General features: G+C 44.6%; 1 protein-coding gene across 1 annotated transcript in view; it reads right to left on the bottom strand.

The window, feature by feature from the left end:
* Positions 1-20,910, bottom strand: part of LOC127647271 (heparan sulfate glucosamine 3-O-sulfotransferase 4-like) — a 208,963-nt gene extending 188,053 nt beyond the window's left edge. Inside the window, exon 1 of the mRNA XM_052131419.1 lies at positions 20,318-20,910. Coding sequence (XP_051987379.1) covers positions 20,318-20,910 — 593 coding nt within the window. The remainder of the gene's footprint in view (positions 1-20,317) is intronic.
* Positions 20,911-21,306: the final 396 nt, after the last annotated feature.

Raw genomic sequence — 21,306 nt, 5'->3', positions numbered from 1 at the left:
TGTCTCACGAACCCCCTCTAGGACCTGGAAGGCTCCCAAGCGTTCCTGAGACAGCCGACCCAGAGCCGAAGACGTTAGCTCCGGAGGTGGTAAGACCGCTCCGTCCCCCGGTGGAGGGCCGGGAGGAGAATCCTTTGTTTTTTCATTTGCCACACCCCCTGACGGGGGCTGTGGTACCCACTGGCCCGCAAATGCCATTCTCACGGCAATCTGCTTTCAGATTACGACAGCCCCGGTACACCAGACGCGGCGATCCCGCCTTCCGCCTACCCACGACTGTCCCCCGGCTGGCCGGTTCAGACGAGTCCAGAGGACGCTAGCATCAGACCTCCTCCTCAGTCACGAACCCGCCCCCTGCCGGGTGAGCGGAGCAAGGTAAGTGCTTTGAGTCTATTCTCAGCACCTCAGCCTCAGGCCGCAACGAAGCCGCCCGACGCTGCACTACCTGTTCCGCTCCGCCGGGTACGTCCAAAATACTCGTCCCTTTGGTGCCCCTAGCGCAGAGCTGGGAAGCGTGGCTTTCGCTTCCCAACGCATCACGCTGGCTGCACCGGACCATTCGACTCGGTTACGCAATTCAGTTTGCCCGGCTCCCGCCCCCCTTCAGGGGCATCCGCTTTTCCGCAGTACACGGCGAGCATGCCAGTTCCCTGCGCACGGAAATCGCAACCCTCTTAGCCAAGGGCGCGGTAGAGCCCGTCCCTCCAACCGAAATGGGGAAGGGTTTCTACAGCCCTTACTTCATTGTACCCAAGAAAGGCGGCGGCTTACGACCAATCCTGGACCTGCGAGTTTTCAATCGGGCCTTGTTAAAACTCCCATTCAAAATGCTCACGCAGAGAAATATTCTGGCTGGCATTCAGCATCTAGATTGGTTCGCAGCGGTAGACCTGAAGGATGCGTACTTCCACGTCTCAATTCTGTCACGACACCGACCCTTCTTACGGTTAACGTTTGACAGCCAGGCGTTTCAGTACAAAGTCCTCCCCTTCGGCCTGTCTCTGTCCCCTCGCGTCTTCACGAAGGTCGCAGAGGCGACCCTTGCCCCGCTACGAGTAGCCGGCATCCGCAGAGACCAGGTGCTCAGGCACCTCAGCCGTTTGGGGCTTCAGGTCAACTGGGAAAAGAGCAAGCTCACTCCGGTTCAGAGCATCTCTTTTCTCGGGTTGGAGTTAGACTCAGTCTCAATGACAGCACGTCTCACGAGCGAGCGTGCTCAGTCAGTGCTGGATTGCCTCGCTTCCTTCAAGCCAGGCACAGTGGTCCCTCTAAAACTTTTCCAGAGGCTCCTGGGGCATATGGCGTCCTCCGCGGCGGTCGCGCTGCTGGGGTTGATGCATATGAGACCACTCCAGCACTGGCTCCAGACTCGAGTCCCGAGACAAGCATGGCACCACGGCACGCATCGGGTAAGGATCACCCCCGCATGCCTCAAAACACTCCGACCCTGGACAGACCTCTGCTTTTTACGGGCAGGAGTGCCCCTGCAGCAGGTGTCCCGACGCGTTCTGGTCACAACGACGCCTCCCGGTCCGGGTGGGGTGCCGTGTGCAGCGGGCACGCAGCAGCGGGCCATTGGAAAGGGGCCCCGCTGCGTTGGCACATCAACTGCCTGGAGTTGCTGACCGTCCTTCTCGCCCTCAGGAAGTTCCTCCCATTAGTTTGGGACAAACACGTCCTCGTGAGATCGGACAGCACCACGGTGGTGGTGTACATAAATCGCCAAGGCGGTGTACGCTCCCGCCACATGTCACAACTCGCCTGCCGTCTCCTCCTATGGAGCCAGCAGCGACTCAGGTCGCTGTGTGCCACTCACATCCCCGGCAAGCTCAACGTCGTAGCGGACTCACTATCACGACAACGCCTGCCCGGCGGGGAGTGGAGGCTTCACCCCCAGTCGGTCCAGCTGATTTGGGAACGGTTTGGCAAGGCCCAGGTAGACCTGTTTGCCTCCCAGGAAACCTCCCACTGCCCGCTCTGGTACGCCCTAACAGAGGCTCCCCTTGGGACAGACGCGCTGGCACACAGCTGGCCCTCGGGGCTGCGCAAGTACGCATTTCCCCCAGTGAGCCTTCTTGCACCGGTGCTGTGCAAGGTCAGGGAGGACGAGGAGCGAGTCACGTTAGTGGCCCCCTACTGGCCCACTCGGACTTGGTTCTCGGAACTCAGACTTCTCGCGACAGCTCCTCCCTGGTGAATTCCCCTGAGAAAGGACCTCCTCTCTCAGGGATGGGGCACGCTCTGGCACCCGCGCCCAGACCTCTGGAACTCCACGTCTGGTCCCTGGACGGGATGCGGACGAGCTAGCCGGCTTACCGGCGACCGTTGTGAATACAATTAACCAAGCCAGAGCCCCCTCTACCAGGCACATTTACGCCCTAAAGTGGCGCTTGTTCGCAGATTGGTGTTCTTCCCGAACTGAAGACCCGCAGAGATGCGCGATTAGGTCAGTGCTCCTGTTCCTACAGGAGAGGCTGGACAGGAGGCTGTCCCCGTCCACCCTCAAGGTGTATGTTGCCGCCATTGCCGCCCACCACAATCCTGTAGACGGCAAGTCTTTGGGTAAGCACGACCTGATCCTCAGGTTCCTGAGAGGCGCCTGGAGGTTGAATCCCTCCCGGCCAGGCCTAGTTCCCTCCTGGGATCTCTCAGTAGTCTTGGCAGGACTCCAGAGACCCCCCTTCGAGCCGCTTGAATCAATTGGACTCAGAGCCCTCTCTCTTAAGATGGCCCTGCTGATCGCGCTCGCCTCTATCAAGCGGGTCGGGGACCTGCAAGCGTTCTCTGTAAGCGACACTTGCCTGGAGTTCGGTCCGGCAGATACTTCTGTGATCCTAAGACCGCGACCGGGCTATGTGCCCAAGGTTCCTACCACACCATTCCGAGATCAGGTAGTGAACCTGCAAGCGCTGCCCTGGGAGGAGGCAGACCCAGCCCTTTCGTTGCTATGTCCAGTGCGCGCCCTGCGCATTTACCTGGACCGCACACAGAGCACCAGACGCTCTGAGCAGCTCTTTGTCTGCTTTGGGGGACGGCAGAAAGGGAATGCCGTCTCCAAACAGTGGCTCGCCCACTGGGTTGTCAACGCCATCACACTGGCTTATCACACCCAGGCCGTGCCCCTACCCTTGCGGGTCCGAGCTAAGGGGTGTTGCGTCCTCGTGGGCACTGGCCATGGTTACGTATATAACCTCCGTTCCCCGAGGGAGGGAACGACACATTGTGTCTTTCCTCCGCCATGTCGCTGAACCGAGCCACTGTTGTGGCCGGACCATTTCCGGCTCCTCAGAAAAATCCTGACTAAACTTCCGTATTTACCCGTATGCGGGGGCGGGGTATGCAAATACTGACTGCCAACTCTCATTGGCCCTTTTCAATAGGTCAGAGGTGAATATCGGCGCTCAAGAGAGACCCCTAGTGTCGCTTCTCTGACACAACGTGTCGTTCCCTCCCTCGGGGAATGGAGGTTACATACGTAACCAAACGATTTTGTACACAAGTGTTTTTTCACTTGGTTATAATTCTGCAAGTGCAGAAAGTCAAAATATACTTATATTCAAGATCTATTCTCTGAAAGCAAGTCTAAATATATCATATGTTGCTTCAGGAAAATGTATCTTGTTTTAAGAATTTTTTAGATATTTTAAAATATTTAAATATTTTATATAATATTCAACATTCTCAGACAACAAATTTTTCTTTTGCAGTATAGCTCCTTCAGTAGATGTACTTTTTTTTAAAAGAGTTTTAGATATTTATTGGAAAACAAGCCAAAACAATAACAAATCAAAAAAGTATTTAACTGCAGTGTAGATAATGGGCAAAGACCACACTCTCTCACTTTTTTGTTCACATTGATCTATCATTTACTCTCAAAAAACAAGCTCTCTCTTCTTAATAGAGCTGCATATCACTGTTTTTCTTCACGATAAGATACTCCCTGCAAAACATATGTATTATGATTCACTTCGTGGCGAGCCATCACGTATTAATCTAACTGGAGCATGTGTGTGACCTGCAATGCTGCTCTCGTGCACCATCATTAGTTTCATATCTGATCTAATTTTACGTAAAATGAGATCAAACGACTATTCGACAATGAAAATTGTGTTGTCGATAACGTCGACTAATCGTTTCAGCCCTAATCTCAAATCAATCATTCCACCGTCCAACACTTAACTCTAGATTCTACTATCTGCCAGAGCCATATGGTGTATTGTGATTTATGTGTGCCTTGTGTCAGATGTCACAGTGAGATACAGGTGAAGCCATGTGTCACATTCCCTGCATGAAGTCTGATTTTCTCATCCCTGTTTCTCCTCTAAGGAACAGTAAAGCCCCGCTAAGGTAAATGTCAGGTCAGAGGAGCAGAAGTGAGACACGCTGAAAGCAGCATGTTTGCCCTCGCTGCATGGCCTCAACATGTCAAACTTCCTGTCTGAACTGCATTTGCTTGTTTTTGGATTGTGTCTTGAGACTGCATCAGGGGATGGGGGTGCTGGTGGAAACGTAAGGAGAAAATTGGAATTTGAAAAGGTTGATTGACATGCCTATTTACCCCAGGGATGCCCAGGGAAGATACATTTTAAGGTGGCTGTAAACCAGTTCTTGTTCATTTGGATTCATTGTTTCTTCTAAATGGTAACACATCATGGCAATAATGTGAAAAGTAATTAATCCCTTGGAGAATTATTTTTAATAAGGAATAACTCATACATGTGACTTTCTTTTGTGGAATGCAAAAGGATGAGTTAGGCAGATTATTCAGTCTCAGTTAAAACAGATAAATAAATTGTAACAAAGCTTAACCAGCCGTACCAGGCTTTGCAGAGAGATTGCAGCAAGATTCTCAAAATCAGACAAAAAGCCAGGCAGAAGCTGTGCATTAATGGCCGACTGTGTACCGATGCCAATGTTTTAATGCCTGCAAATTAAATTGACAAATTAGATTCTTAGCGTAAGTGAATTAAATTTGTGGAATTGAATGACGATCATCACTTTAGAAACTCAGTAGAAGGTTTCATCCCAGCTGGCAGAAAGGATGTCTGTCAGAGTGGAGGAGGCGTTGAGTAGTGATTAAGACAAGATGTAGTCTAGAATCGGAGGAATAAGCATGATGTTGGGTGAATTTTTCTTTCTCAGCCATCAAAGAGGCAATGGTGTGATTCCCTGGATAACTCTGGTGCCACAAAAGAAATGGACTTGAATAGCCTGGAAGGCTGACCCTTGAGTAAATTCAGCAATATGATCTCACATTTCACCTAGCTTCTTTAGGCCACAAAGAACCTTTCTTTTACTCAGTGGCACTGTGCGAATGCTTACGCCTTAATGCTCTTTGTTTTAAAATACCAGATGTAATTGAACTGTCAAGATTGCTGTCTGGCATTGTTTCCGGAGGGCCAAACAATATGTGCATGTGTATCTACACACCAAAAAGCTGAATATAGATTTCCGAAGATGCCTACATATCATCAATATGTCAAAACAAAGTAATGGCAAGAGTCTATTAAGGATTGTCTACCACTGCACCTCAGTCAGCACTGCAGAACACAGTAGCTGTGAAGTCGACATGAAATACTTTTGGAAAGTTGTCATGTCCTGTAATGTGATGTGCTATATTATTACATTTACATTTCTGCATTTGGCAGACACTTTTATCCAAAGCGACTTGCATTCAGGCTATACATTTTATCAATATGTGCATTCCCAGGGAATTGAACCCATGACCTTGCCAGAGTGCCATGTTTTACCATTGAGCTACAGGAACACAGTCATCTAACTCCATCTAGAGTCAAGACAAACTTAGACATACAGAAAGTTAAATAGTCAGACAGAAAGTCAATCAGATTTACAGAACCCAAAAAACCCAGACAGTCAGATAGACAGACAGACAAAACTCAGACAGGCAGATATTACATTACTAAGTGGTTGCTAAGGTCAACTGAGTGGTTGCTACGTTATTGCTTGGGTCTTCTGGCATGTTTCTTTTATTTGGGTGATCTGGCTTGTTGCTAGACATTGCTAGGCTGTGTTATAGCTTGTTGATAGGCATTGCATTGGTTGGTTGCTATATATATATCAAAAATATATAGAATCTTTTCAACAGTGGATTTAATTTAAAAAAATAATAATAAATAAAATAAATAATATATAAATGTATATACATTTTAATAAATAATATAAAAATAATAAATAAATATACATTTGATCAAAATAAATCAGATTAACTATGTTGTAGTGCATTTTAGGGCTAGGCGATATGTGAAAAATATGTTATAGATTATATCGTCAACCCCCTTGCCAAGGGTCAGTGATTTTTTTTCTTTTGATTTAAAAATTGTATTCATTTATTGAAACACGAAAAACATAAACAAAAGACTTTTCTAAATTCAAACTGCACTTAATTTTTTTTTAAAATAACAATGTGATTAAAAAATTGTATTTAACCACCTCCCCAAATCCAAACATTTACTGTCTCCAACGGCTCCATTTGCCATCACGCAAGCATCCATCAATGACAACAGGTGGGAAATTACTAATAGCCTACAGATTAAGAATTAAACACAATTATAAATATAAAGATAATAATAATCATATTAAAAAAGCCTAATAGATTCCTTGTGGTCCCAAAAATAATGCTCCCAAATGTGTGTTCTTATCAAATTTGTGTTTGTATTGCATTTTGGTTATACAGTTAATGCATTAATAAAATAAATTAAAACTCAATTTTAGGTTCAATGTGAATGTGTCTTGTATTATTTTTTGGATTTAATCACTTTTGTCTTTGTTTCTTGAATACAAAGACAAATACAAAGATATATATTACTGAACCTGCTTGCAAAGTGGATTCAGCCTCATCGCATTTAGCGGGTGGCAGGTGGTAGTTTCACACCCTGGGCTACTGTTAATACAATGAATGCATTAATAAAATAAAATTCAATTAAATTATATTTTAGGTTCAATGTGAACGTGTCTTGTCTTATTTTTGGATTCATAACCAGCAGGGGGGCGTGGGCGGGCCGTGGGGGCGTGTTTATAATTTTATTACCTTTGTTTTATAACAAATATTCAATGAACTATCATAAACTATGCATCATTTGAAAGCTAAAACACTCAAGAATCACGTTCTGAACTTGTTTTTGCAATCAATACACCAGAGAGGAAAGGGTTCAATTAAATGCTGACAGACCGACCCTGTAAATATGAACAAAATGAACGGCAATACTTATCTTTCATCTCCTATGGTTCAGATCAGTTCGGACGAATCCAAGAAACACCAGCATACATTTCAATGTAAGGGTCTACTCTTCAAAATGCATCCCACTTTTTAATCCAAAACAACAAAAAAATAGGGAAAAAAATGAAATATCCTCCTCAGTTTTCATGAGCGCTTCCAGTTAGAGTAATCCATCATGTTCACTTTCAATGAAATATCGATTCTAATTTGTATTCCAATGTTCAAAAACCATCTCTCCCCCGTAGTTTGGACTGTTTCCGATAAAATGAGCCATTCCCTGTTTCTCTCCTTCAATCACAGGCTCTGTAATGACCAAAATATGAAGGGAGCTCAACAACAGGCTGCGGAACCTGTCACTCTCGCACCTCGGTTTTTGACTGGATAAAAGCCACCCAATGTCTGGTCAGCAAAATTTTGATGTATGGGAGTATTAACCAACTAAACCACGATTGCAGTGATTGACAGTTTGCTTAGTTTACCTCAGAAGATCTGTCTAATACAAGTGCGTCCACGTGCGCTCTTCGTCATTTTACGCACAGCGCGCACAGTTTTTACCATTGTTTTGCTACACGGAGCTCGTTTCAATGCGCGGATTTATTCTAACATTATATCTAACAATCTACATCATGGATAGTCGACTGAAGAGGAGTTTTTGTGGTGTTGAGAGTGTTTTGGAGGAGGTAATGAGGAGTAGCGACGAAGAACAGCAGAAAGACGCAGAAACAGACATCTTAGACAGAGAGAGCACGGTGTCGAGTGTCGATTCGGCTGAAGAGGAGATGTTTCTCCATAGACTCGATCCCGTATTAGATCGGTAAGTTGAAACACATCGTCTTGAGTTTTTATGTTTATGAAGTATTGGCAGTTTTTCTGTTCATATCATGTTTTTGATTATAAAATGACTAGCAAAGACACGAGGCTACACGAGTAGCTAGGTGATAGCTGTATATTATACATAAAGATATAATATTTATATCACACACACACATTATATTTATGATGCATATAATATAACAAAAATGGAAGGAAAGGATTACAAGAAGTCAGGTGAAGATGGTTTTGATTAAAAAATTACAGTGGAGAAGACTAGCAAGATATGAGATTACAGTTCTAGGTGTATATGAATAAATGTTTTGTTTGTTGCTGCTATAGTGAGCTATCATATGCATTTATTCTATTTGGACTTTGTTTGTTCTGCTTGGTTTTGTTCTGCTTGTTTGCTCTCTCTTTCTCTCTCTTTTGCAGTGGGTGTCTTCTGATTCGGCGCCATTGGAGCAAACGTAAGTACTCACACATGCATACAGTGTTGTAATTTTATTTGTTCTGCTTACACACTTTATCTTTCCTGTCTTTCAGTGGCTTTGGTTTCCAGTTGGTAACAAACCTTGTTAGTGACTGCCTTGGATCAACATAAATACTGTAAATACTGTAATTGCTTTTTTTTTTCTTTAGTAATTGGATATTTATTATAATTATCAGTTTATTGTAATTTATTTGAGTAAAAAACACTGTTGCAATTACAAATGTTGTTTTCTTTTTATATAATTTATTAATTAGTTGTAAAACGATCACTTTTGAAATGCATACATGAAGTGAGTTTTTTTTGTTTCACTGTTTTTGCTATCAGAATTGTTCAAAATAAAGAGTATTTTGTTAAAATGTTAAAATGTTGTGCTGAAATCATTTTTTCTTGTGTGGTTTGATGAGCAGAACAGTTCTGAATTGATATACATGTATGTAGTATGTAGTGTTTACTCCTTATGTCATTTGGTTACCAGATGTCCATTTGGAGTCTCCAAATGGCCTTTTGGAAAGGACGCCTAGACTTTCCCTGAATAAAAGCTTACAGAAACTACATTTTTGGGAGTATCATCTTCAAATTTGAATCAGAACATGGTCAGACATTCAGTTTTATCTTTATGGTGTTTTCAGGCCTTTAACATAAAAGTCTGATACATTTTTCCCTAAATGAAGTTCATTCATAGAAATCGTGAGTCACTTTCATGTAAATTTGACCTTGTTTTACTCTGTTCCTATGCTACTTTTGAATTAATATGACTCTTGGGTAACAAAGTTTCAAGTGTCTAGTTTAAATAAATATCAGAGTTATGAATGTGGACCATATGGTTTAGGAGCTACAGACATTTGTATTTGGGTATGTCATTTTCAGAAAATTCTCAAAAATAGGGGTGCTGGTTAAGAGGTTAATCACTTTTGTCTTTGTTTCTTGAATACAAAGATATATTACTGAACCTGCGGAGTTGCATTCGCAATGCATGCCGACCGCATGGAAATAAAGCAAACTAAACTCACAGCACCTCCTGAGATGATCGGAGGTAATTTGCAGCATTCTCATAGATGACATTATTCTTGCAAACAGTTTTCAGACGAATGAAACTCTTAACATGCGTGTGTTCCACGTGACAGGGTCGCGCAATAACAGCTTTTCTTGTCATGTGTCAATCCGAGATGTTTTACAGGTCACCCGCCTGTTGTGGGTAGATGAGCTAAATTACTTGGGCATGAAATACTTTTGGACGAGGAGCTTGCAAAGTGGATTCAGCCTTGTCACATTTGGCGGGTACCGGGTGCTAGTTTTACACCCTGGGCACTGTTTCATATATTTCCCAGATCCATGGTATTGCCATTTCCCAATATTGTTGATCATCGTTGATCAATTGAGTTTCTCAATCTGCATTGGGTTTTTTGTAACCAAATGAAAACTACCAAACATTTATTCAATATATAAATATGACCATAGGCTCTCTTCCCATCATCTTGGCTCAAGCTGAACTAAACATGTCACAGCCTGGGAGGGGCGAAAGTGCACCACTGTAAAGGAAAAGGGTGCGCTGAATGTTTTAATACAAGACAAAACGAGAGCATAATTGTGAAATGGAATGCGGCCCAATAATAGTTTATCTTGATTATCTTGTTTTCAAAATAGTTGGAAGCCAAAATTGTAATAGAAAACAAAATTGTATTATTCAGCCAGCCCAAGTTTCTAGAATGCTCTGACTGATTGGTAGCAATAGCTAGGGTGTTCTGGTTGGTTGCTAGGCTGTTTTAGCTCTTTGCTAGTCATTGCAAGGGTTTTCTAGCTGGTTGCTGGGCTTTCTAGCTTCTTGCTAGGCCTAACTATGGTGTTCTTGCTAATTGCTAGAGTGTTGCTAAACAGATAGGTTGGCAGATAGACTGAACCAGTTTGAAATCACAAACAAATTACTGGCTCATTTCACCCATCAATGTAAGTATATGGGAAATGGCACTATCCACTATAGGAAAACTGCAAGTCTAAAAAAGGAATAGTTCACACAAAAATGACAAATCTCTCATCATTTACTCACCTTTATGCCATTCCAGATGTGTTTGATTCAAATTAAGATTTTTTTAAAGAAAAACATGCAAGACAATAGAGTTCAAAACATTAAAGCTCAAAAAGCATATAAAGGCAGCATAAAAGTAATCCATACGACTCCAGTGGTGAAATGCAGGTCCTGTAATATACATGCTTTGCCTAAAAACAAATGTCACAAATCAAGAGAACATGCTTCTACTGTTAAGGATATATTATTATTGTCCCTCATATCAATATTCTTTGGAGACTGTCTACATAGACTTTATTTCTAAAGACAGTTATTACCTTTATTAGAGAACTGCTTAGCGTAAAATAAACCTCAATTATCTAGTGATACAGAATGTCATGGTAAGATTAGAATTGTTTTTGATGATCAAATTCAGCATGTCCATGAATACTTTATTTGAAGAACCCATTTAATTTCCAAGCAAACAACATCATGGTTTACACAAAATCCACAACAATCACTGTGCCAAGCTACTTTACACTAAACTAATGAAGACATAGATGTCTTACCATTACCGTTTTTTGACTTTGCTGATCTTTCTGTCTTATTGACTGAAGCAAGTTGCTTTAGACCTTTTTTTTGCTTCTTCAGCAGTACAGCTATTGGATCTCCCATTGTCTCAGCTGCTAAAGCACAACAAATAAATATGTTCCATTGTGTTCTGTCACCATGACAAATTCCTTGTGTGTGTAAGCAAACTTTTCGCACTTCCGTTAACAAACAACAATGTTCTAAGCATAGCCAAGCGTATCTATCTACAAAGACAGCAGCCAGTTAGCGCGAGGATTCTCTTCTTCAACATTTAGTGAAACACTGCGGGTAATGTGATTTCAAAATGGCGAAACACTTTGAAGGGGCTGCACCATGTAGAATAAAACACTTTTTATAGAAAACTATTATGAGTAAAGTCTTCATCTCTTGTGAGTGTACACCATTCGGATCAAACTTCACAAAAACACAATTAATTTGTTAATGTGTACAACTTTTTATATTGCCTACTGAATGCAACTTTAACTATTCTTTTAAAAAGACATAGCACACAAATCCGAAAAGTCTGAATGTCCATACAGAGTTTGGTAAATGTAGCTTGAAAGCTGTAGTAAGAGTTACAATTGGTAATTTTTTTTTTTACCCTAAACCAAGACTGTAGAATAACAATATGGTGGCATGACCTGCATTATTATGCATGACGATTTAATGAGCTATTGAGCCTATTTGAAATATTTTACTTTAAAAAAATCAAATTTTCATACTGTTGGACAACTTAAAATGAACTAGTGAAGGTAAAAAGCTGATTAAAAATGGTGAAGAAATTAAAAGAAATGGTGACCAGTTACAGGCCCTAAGATATATATGCTTTCCCTTATGTACGCTAAAATAAAAAAAATAAAAAAAGGTGGACATATTATGCATCAACTAACCAGCTGCATGTCAGTGCAGCCAGCAGAGACTAATGTAGTCACTGGAATTTGTCACGATTGAGCAGCAAGGCAGATGAGGAGATGCGGATCTAAATGCAGTTACACTTTATTAAATAAACAAGCAAGAAAAAACACAAAGGAAAACCCTCAATGAGGAAATAAACATAAAACTAGAAAACACAGGCAGGGAACACACACCAGGCTAACAACATTCAACGAACGACAAGGAGTGAACAAAAAGCAGGGCTTAAATACACAGTGAGTGATGACTGAATAAGACACAGGTGAGAACAAAATGGCAGTGATGATGGCAGGTGGATTCTGGGAAGTGTAGTTCTAAACAATGACAAGTGAGACAGTGGAGCTAAACAAGGGACAAAAGTGAAAACTATGGAATGCAAAGATGACATAAATGGCAGACAGAGGGCAACAGTGAAACAAGACAAGGAATTCCTAACATAGCCCCCCCTCAAAGATCGGATTCCAGACGATCAAAGTAACATAAAACAAAAAATGTCCATGACTGGGGGGGAGCTTGAGGTGGGCAGACAGACCAAGGGGGCAACGAGGGGCAGACAGACAGTCCAGGGGGCACAGAAGGCAGGCAGGAAGTCCAAGGGGGCACAAAGGGCAGGCAGGAAGTCCAAGGGGGCACAGATGGCAGGCAGGAAGTCCAAGGGGGCACAGATGGCAGGCAGGAAGTCCAAGGGGGCACAAAGGGCAAGGACAAGTTCAGGTGGTCAGGGACCTGGCCACCGGGCAAGGACAGGTTTGGGGAACCTGGGAGGAGGCCACTGGACAGGGACTGGGTCAGGAAACCTGGGAGGAGGCCACTGGACAGGGACTGGGTCAGGGGGCCTGGGCAGAGGCCACAGGACAGGGACCGGGTCAGGAGGCCTGGGAGGAGGCCACAGGACAGGGACTGGGTCAGGAGGCCTGGGAGGAGGCCACAGGACAGGGACCGGGTCAGGAGGCCTGGGAGGAGGCCACAGGATGGGAACAGGGTCAGGAGGCCTGGGAGGAGGCCACAGGACAGGGACAGGATCAGGAGGCCTGGGAGGAGGCCACAGGACAGGGACAGGGTCAGAAGGTCTGGGAGGAGGCCACAGGTCAGGGACAGGGTCAGGACCCCTGGGAGGAGGCCCTAAAGGTGGTGACCTGGAAGGCTCTAACGGCGGAGCCGTAGGAGGCTCTGGCGGCGGAGCCGTAGGAGGCTCGGGAGGCGGAGCCGTAGGAGGCTCGGGAGGCTCTGAGGGCGGAGCCGTAGGAGGCTCGGGAGGCTCTGAGGGCGGAGCCGTATGAAGCTCTGGAGGTGGAGCCATAGGAGGCTGTGGAGGCGGAGCCGAGGGAGGCTCAGCTGAGGGAGTCTCTGGAGGCGGAGCTGAGGGAGGCTCAGAGGCCTCAGGGGGCGGAGCCGAGGGAGGAGGAACCATGGAAGGCTCAGGAGGCAGAGCCGAGGGAGGAGGAACCATGGAAAGCTCGGGAGGCTCAGGGGGCAGAGCCGTGGGAGGCTCAGGAGGCAGAGCAGAGGGAGGCTCGAGAGGTGGAGCCCTGGGAGGCTCGAGAGGAGGAGCGCTGGCAGACTCGAGAGACTTGAGAGATGGAGCCCTGGGAGGCGGAGCCCTAGGAGGCTTGGGAGGAGGATCCCTGGGTGGCTCGGGAGACTTGAGAGGCGGAGCCCTGGGAGGCTCAGGAGACTTGAGAGGCGGAGCCCTGGAAGGCTCAAGAGGAGCCCTGGAAGACTCGAGAGGCAGAGCCTTGGAAAGCTCGGGAAGCGGAGCTCTGGAAAGCTCGGGAGGCGGAGCTCTGGAAAGCTCGGAGGCGGAGCTCTGGAAATCTCGGAAGGCGGAGCTCTGGAAAGCTCGGAAGGCGGAGCTCTGGAAAGCTCGGAAGGCGGAGCTCTGGAAAGCTCGGGAGGCTCGGAAGGCGGAGCTCTGGAAAGCTCGGGAGGCTCGGAAGGCGGAGCTCTGGGAAGCCCGGAAGGCGGAGCTCTGGGAAGCTCGGAAGGCGGAGCTCTGGGAAGCTCGGAAGGCTCGAGGGGCGCAGGCTCTAGGACGGGCATGACCATTGGCGCTGGCTTATGGTCAGTCCTGGCTATTGGCGTTGGCCCGGGAACGGTCGAGGCTACAGGCGCTGGCTCAGGGACGGTCGACGCTACAGGCGCTGGCTCAGGGACGGTCGACGCTACAGGCGCTGGCTCAGGGACGGTCGACGCTACAGGCGCTGGCTCAGGGACGGTCGAGGCTACAGGCGCTGGCTCAGGGACGGTCGAGGCTACAGGCGCTGGCTCAGGGACGGTCGAGGCTACAGGCGCTGGCTCAGGGACGGTCGAGGCTACAGGCGCTGGCTCAGGGACGGTCGAGGCTACAGGCGCTGGCTCAGGGACGGTCGAGGCTACAGGCGCTGGCTCAGGGACGGTCGAGGCTACAGGCGCTGGCTCACTGACCTCTGAGGCGACAGGCTCTGGCTGGGTGACCGTGGTATGCGCTGGCTTGGGTTCGCTGACCGTGGCTGAGGAGGGCTCTGGCTCTGGCTCGCTGACCGTAGCTGATGAGGGCTCTGGCTCGCAGACCGGGGCAGGCGAGGGCTCTGGCTCGCAGACCGTAGCTGACGAGGGCTCTGGCTCGCAGACCGGGGTAGGCGAGGGCTCTGGCTCGCAGACCGTAGCTGACGAGGGTTCTGGCTCGCAGACCGGGGCAGGCGTGGGCTCTGGCTCGCTGGCCGTGGCAGGCGTGGGCTCTGGCTCGCTGGCCGTGGCAGGCACGGAAAGCCCAGTGGCGGAAACCGGGATCGAGAGAGGTGGTTCCCCGGCAGCGAGTACTCCCAAGACTAGATCCACATATTCCCTCCACGTGAGGTCTCCGGAGTTCGGCAATCCCCTCAGCTGGTACGTTGGTAGCCCGAGCTGGTAGATGGTTTTCAGGGATGTGTCGTCGAAGCCGGTGTGGATGGCAACAGCGGAAAAGAAGTGGGAGTACTCGCGGATGGTCAACTCCACCTGGGTCAGTTCCATCAGGTAAGCTGCTAGATCCATATTGGGTCATTCGTTCTGTCACGATTGAGCAGCAAGGCAGACGAGGAGATGCGGATCTAAATGCAGTTACACTTTATTAAATAAACAAGCAAGAAAAAACACAAAGGAAAACCCTCAATGGGGAAATAAACATAAAACTAGAAAACACAGGCAGGGAACACACACCAGGCTAACAACATTCAACGAACGACAAGGAGTGAACAAAAAGCAGGGCTTAAATACACAGTGAGTGATGACTGAATAAGACACAGGTGAGAACAAAATGGCAGTGATGATGGCAGGTGGATTCTGGGAAGTGTAGTTCTAAACAATGACAAGTGAGACAGTGGAGCTAAACAAGGGACAAAAGTGAAAACTATGGAATGCAAAGGTGACAAAAATGGCAGACAGAGGGCAACAGTGAAACAAGACAAGGAATTCCTAACATAAAAATGGCAGACAGAGGGCAACAGTGAAACAAGACAAGGAATTCCTAACAGAATTGCTGAATGTTTGCACCAAGTCAAAAGATAACAGTGATGGACATACACATGTGAAGTGGCAGGGTTGATGCTCTTGTAGTCACTGGGTTCTGTTGTACCAGTGAATTTAATTAAGTGCAAATAGGGGGATGAGACAGACCTGACTGCAGCGGTCCACACTCTCGACAGGCACAGGGGCATGCTGCTAATTAAAACATTTAATTCCATGACTGCCGTGTTGGCATCTGAGTACCCAGAGGTGTGTCCTTGCATGCCTTGGTGGGAGCTTATCAGGAGCAGGCAGATTGGGGCATCACAGTGAGGTGCAGAGACGTGGAGGAGCAAGGAGTGAGATGGCATCCAGCTTGAGCTGGGAAGCAGCCCACCTCCCCTCACAGTTTAAATCCACCAGGCAGGAGACGGGAGTCAGGCTTGAACTGCAGAGTGGTGTGCTGAGGAAGGGTAAACAAAGGATAAACGCTGGATTTAGGCTCTGTCCTGCTTCGCTCAGCAGTGGATCTGCATCTACGACTTTTGCCTCCTGTCAGAGGCTCGTGTCTCAGCGGCTGATGGAAGGAATCAACACTGCATGCTGTTCACACTCCTCACAAACACACCAATGGTTCACTATACATGAACATAGGAATTTTCCCAGTTAAATACAAGTAAAGCTGTATCAAAATAATTTGAGGCAAATTGTTGATTACTATAGAAAATCATTCCAACTAGATTTGCATTTCACAAAAGATTCCAGTGCTTCCAAGGCAACAAAATAATTGTTACAGAGCCTAAGACTTAAAAGCTGCCTTATACATTCAAATGCATTTTAATCATGATATTCATTATAAAAACAAAATAAATAAATGACAAGTAATGCATGCCTAGATTTGCATTTGCAAGCATAGGTTTTATGCTTTGGTTCTGCCACTTTGCTGTTGCTGACTATAGAAACTATTGATTGTTCTCTATAGCTATAAGAAAGAAACAACCAATTGCATTTGATATGATGACATCATAACAGTCTGTTCAATTTTGAAATCAGAACATTCTATCAAAACCATTGGAACCTTTTCACAATGTGATGATATGTTCCCGAGGGGAGCCAACCTCCTCGGGTTCAGTCTCCATCACTGAGACCCAGGCATGTCATTCAAACCGAGGAGGGTATTTGAAACTTTTTTAATAAAAACTAAATAAAATTTGAAATACACTTGTGAGCTAATGGTTAAGCAAAGATTATATTTGGCATGGTCTCCCATTAATTCACCTCTATCGAAGTTTACCCTGCTGTTTTTTACTTCTGAGTTCCAAAACCGGGAAAAGGGTCAAAAAAGGGTCCATGTAGGTGTTTATTTTTAATTATTATTTTAATATTATTTTGAGATTTCAGTCTTAAAGCTGAAGTTAAATTTTTTTCTATGTTACATTTCTTGCTCGTATCCGATTTGTAGGTCATCTAAAAGTGTAACACCGTGGCACTATCCAAACATTCCTCTGATTGTTTAAGTGGTCCTTCCAGCTAATTGGCTCAACAAATTATGTGAAATTTGTGCAGGGTAATCTTTTTGTACAACCAGTGGACGACAAGTGAGTTTACTAGAATTTGTTTTAAAATTGAATGTGTGTCCACCGTACACTTCTGTACTATTCTTTATCATTTTAAGTGTAAGTAGTTTGAGTAATATTTTAAAACAGAAAATGCACTTTGTGGACACTTTGTGCATTCATACGTAGCGGAAGCAGCGGTGTTACCTGGCTGTACTGGTCTGGCAAATAATTATTAATAAATCGTCACATCGTCACATCTGCCGAATTAAATGCTGAATGCTTCCACGTAGTTAAAAAAAGTGTCGTATTTTTAAATTGTCATTTGGGACAATCCTACACTTTTATAATGTATACACTACATGGCTGTAGAGTATATTGTAAGTGTTTTTTAACAAGTGATTTATGTAAGTTTAAAGAAAAATACAAAACCAAGTTTGAATGGGTAATGCACTAAACAGTTTGCTGATATTTGTTAAGAAAAATAATTAAAAGAAGAGGAATATCTATACAAATATTTTTTCTAAAGAAATAAAGAAAATAAAAAAAGCATTGACATTTATGCACTTAGAAATGGAAGTCTATAGGGCAAACATGTAAGATGCTGCCGGCAGCAGATATGCTGTTGATAGAGCTTATCTTTTATTTTACCTGGAATATTCCTTTAAACTGCAAAATTCTGCACAGAACAGGACATGTCTGACCACAAGTTATTTTCTTTAACAGCAAACAAGAGGGCATCAGTGAATAAAAAGTTGATGGAATAAGAGTGCTTCATTGTGTAGCCTTGGACAGGGCACAAGCAATGCGTAGGATTCAGCGCTGTGTAGCTATCAAAGATCAGAATGTATTTTATATCCTTTTACAGTCTCATGATCATTCTCAAAGACCAAGGACCAAGGTCAAATAGCCAAGGATCTTCAGCTCTGAATACTGTGGTGAGGGACCACTGAATAGAACAGTTGAACAGCATGTCAGACTAGAATTGAAAATGTACAAATATCTTATCTGATTACTAGGCATATAAAAATGACAATATCAATCATATTTATACTTAAATGACAGAAATTATTAATTACAGACAACATAGTGAACATGTTTTGTAGTAAAATCAACATGCACTATTTAATCTAAAAAAATTAAAAAAGGACCGCACTGGTTTAACTCCCTCTTGTTTTCTTTTCTGCAGACTTTTAAGCCTTGAATGGACCCCAGCAATGGTGCAATTTATTCTAATGATGGTGAGCTATAATAATTTGACAGGGGGATCGCATTACCCACTCTGTGAAAGTGAGCATGGGGTCCTCCCTGACAAGCCTTTTAAACATTGTGTCAGGACATAAAATAAATGTCAAGGAGGTTTACCATCATATTTCAAGACTGAAAAGATTATCTAACCCAGAGAATGAAGCCCAAAAAAGCCCTTCCACTGGAAATGTATTAATGATGAGTTAAAATGTAACACTTTGCCTGTAGCTTATTTGTGCCAAGGGTTTAAGTGTAATCAGTCACCAGCAAGTTAAATTGCTAATATATGCAAATTCTTTACATTTATGAACTACCCGTGCCACATGTTTAAGCTTTACAGCCAATGCCAAGTGTTAAATGAGCCACTGCTGCAAATGCAAATCAGTTTGATGCATTTAGTGAGATTATTGACTCAGACACCAAGGCCAACATTAAAACACAAATGATTTTATGTTGTATATTGTTTGTATTGTTTAGCCTACTTAAACAATATATGGCTTATTATGATGTATACTTTTAATTAATTTTTCACAGATTCATTTATTTTGTTGGTGAAATGCTACATTTAATCATAATTTTGCCCTATGATCTAGCCTGACATAGTTATTGCTAGTTATAACATTGTTCCATCAGTGTGTATGGTAAGCAGTAGCATATCTAAGCTTCCTGCAAGCTATAAGTCATGTGGCGCGTAGATGTGGAAAGAAACGTAAGGCCGCTTAGGGGATTTGCCAGACTCAGGGACTCTAAAGTATACAACCACTCTTAGATGTTATTTATGTAGGCTTGTCATCCCCCAGTCTAGAAGCCCCACAAAATGTGCATAACAAAACAGCTTGCAATAACACACAGGAAAATGAACAATTATGTGAATTTGCGGCAGATGTTGCCTAACCCCAAAGCTCTGACTCACAGCCCTGTGCTAGTAGATCCACTGCACTGCCAAACACACAACACACCTTGGTTTAAATCTGCTTCAGCTTGCCACTCCACTGATCGCTGTACAAGCATCTCCTGACCATGGGCATCTGCTTGAATTAATAATGTTAGGTAAATTAATTAAGAAGAAAAATGGCCTGGCTGTAATAACACATTCTGTAGGCAGCATGGACACAGATTGCAAATGGCATGGAGAGATGTAGAATAGGAGGTATCACTAGTTTTGTTCCAGAGTGTATTGGGAGCAGTTGAAGATGGGTTTGTGTGGGAGCACACAGCCCTGAGTAAGCACCTCATGATTTGCACACACCTGGGAGCCTGGAGCCCAGGTATGCTGAAAGAGGTCATTAGAGCATTCCCTGCAACCGGCGCCACTGAGCAGTGAATACGAACATATATTCACCATGAAATGAAACAGTCATGGTAGCTGTGGTCATGATGTTACAAGCTAAAGATGAACTAAAGTATCCTCTGCAGCTGGGAACTTGGTCACTTTTTGAATCATAATCTATGTAAAAGCATACTCTCATATGCAAACTAGGGAAACAGATGCACAGGACTACAGAGTATATATTAATACAGTAGTCATTCAAAGCAATGTGTACAGAAGTAGCCAATATTTCAGATGGGTTACTATTCAGGCTGTTTACATGAGTATTCAAAAAAACATATTTAATGGTAACCCCATTGCACACCTGATCATGCAGTCAGGCTTGATCAGAGGATTGTTTTTCTTTGATTGTCTTCCATGTAGAATAATGCACTGTATTTGTGTGTGTGTGTGTGTGTGTGTGTGTGTGTGTGTGTGTGTGTGTGTGTGTGTGTGTGTGTGTGTGTGTGTATACAGTATATTTATATAATTGCCATAACAATACTTTTTTTTCTGAATACAAGCCTCATTCATTCTCTGCTCTTCTAAATTACTGAATCATTTTGATATAGGCCTATCAAATCAGAAAATAATAATGTGGAAAATCTACAAAATGCATTCTCCTTTTCACTGTCAATTTAAAAGAGTTCTCATTTCTGATTTAAATTAAACAATAGACAAACGTGAAAGCGCGCACCTGTACCAATCCAGACCCTTCTCGTAGTTCCTGTCAAAGAAGTGCGGCTCATTCCCAACCGCTCGGACGTCGGGATGAACCCGCAAAGCTTCGAGCAGAGCCCTTGTACCCCCTTTCTTCACTCCGATTATAATGGCTTGGGGCAATGTTTTCTCCCCGTAATCCGAGGTGCAGTTCACCACTTTCCGGAGCTCGCTGTCCGTGGTGCTGAATTCAGGGTGCTGGTGGACCGAAACGCTGCTGGTCGGAGCCGCCGGAACTCGCGCCCATGCCGCCGTCCTCTCCTCGAGCCCCGCGTTGTTTCTCAAACTCGAGACGGCGATAGTTTGCTCCGTCGCCGAGCTTTCTATTATTTCCTCGTCGAAATAGCCCTGGGACGAAGTCGGGTAAAGTTTTTCCCTTAGCGTGACAAAAGTTGTTTCCTCTGTCACCAGCCTAGCCTGATAAACGTAGTTCTCTTGGAACTGGAAGGAGTTGTAACAGCTCATCAAGCTATAAAACAAATATGTGACAGAAAGGGAGAGGGTGAACATGAATAAGATCTTCCGGGGCACTTTAGAAGTAAAAACCGAAGTGCTGGACCAAAATGCCATCTCTGATAGCAGCGATCCTCTCAGAGAAGTGGCCAGACATGTTTCCACCCCAAGTCTCGCATGGACACTCAACAACAATAGTCTGTCAGCATCAACGCGGCAAACATCTGAAACTGCGAAGAGCAGGCGGAGCGCTCCGCGCCAGTTTCACGTGATGAAGGAAAGGATGATTAAAATTCCAGAGGAACGTCTCGGGTATCGATTTCTAATTCCAACGCTGACAGCTTTTGTCACAATTCATCGGATTGAAATTGCAGATTAGAAAGGCTGCGGTCGGGCTTCATTCCAAATGAGCAGCCCGGCTTGATGTGGGCTGAGGGTGATGCTGATGATGAACCAAGTTTTGGCATCTTTGAAGAGGGGTGGGGTAGGGGTGGGGGGGTCAAAGTCTTCTGA

The sequence above is a fragment of the Xyrauchen texanus genome, chromosome 8 (assembly GCF_025860055.1).
Source record: "Xyrauchen texanus isolate HMW12.3.18 chromosome 8, RBS_HiC_50CHRs, whole genome shotgun sequence".
NCBI lineage: Eukaryota > Metazoa > Chordata > Actinopteri > Cypriniformes > Catostomidae > Xyrauchen > Xyrauchen texanus.
Note: the sequence above shows the minus strand (reverse complement) of the source record. Positions and strands in the feature narration are given on the sequence as shown.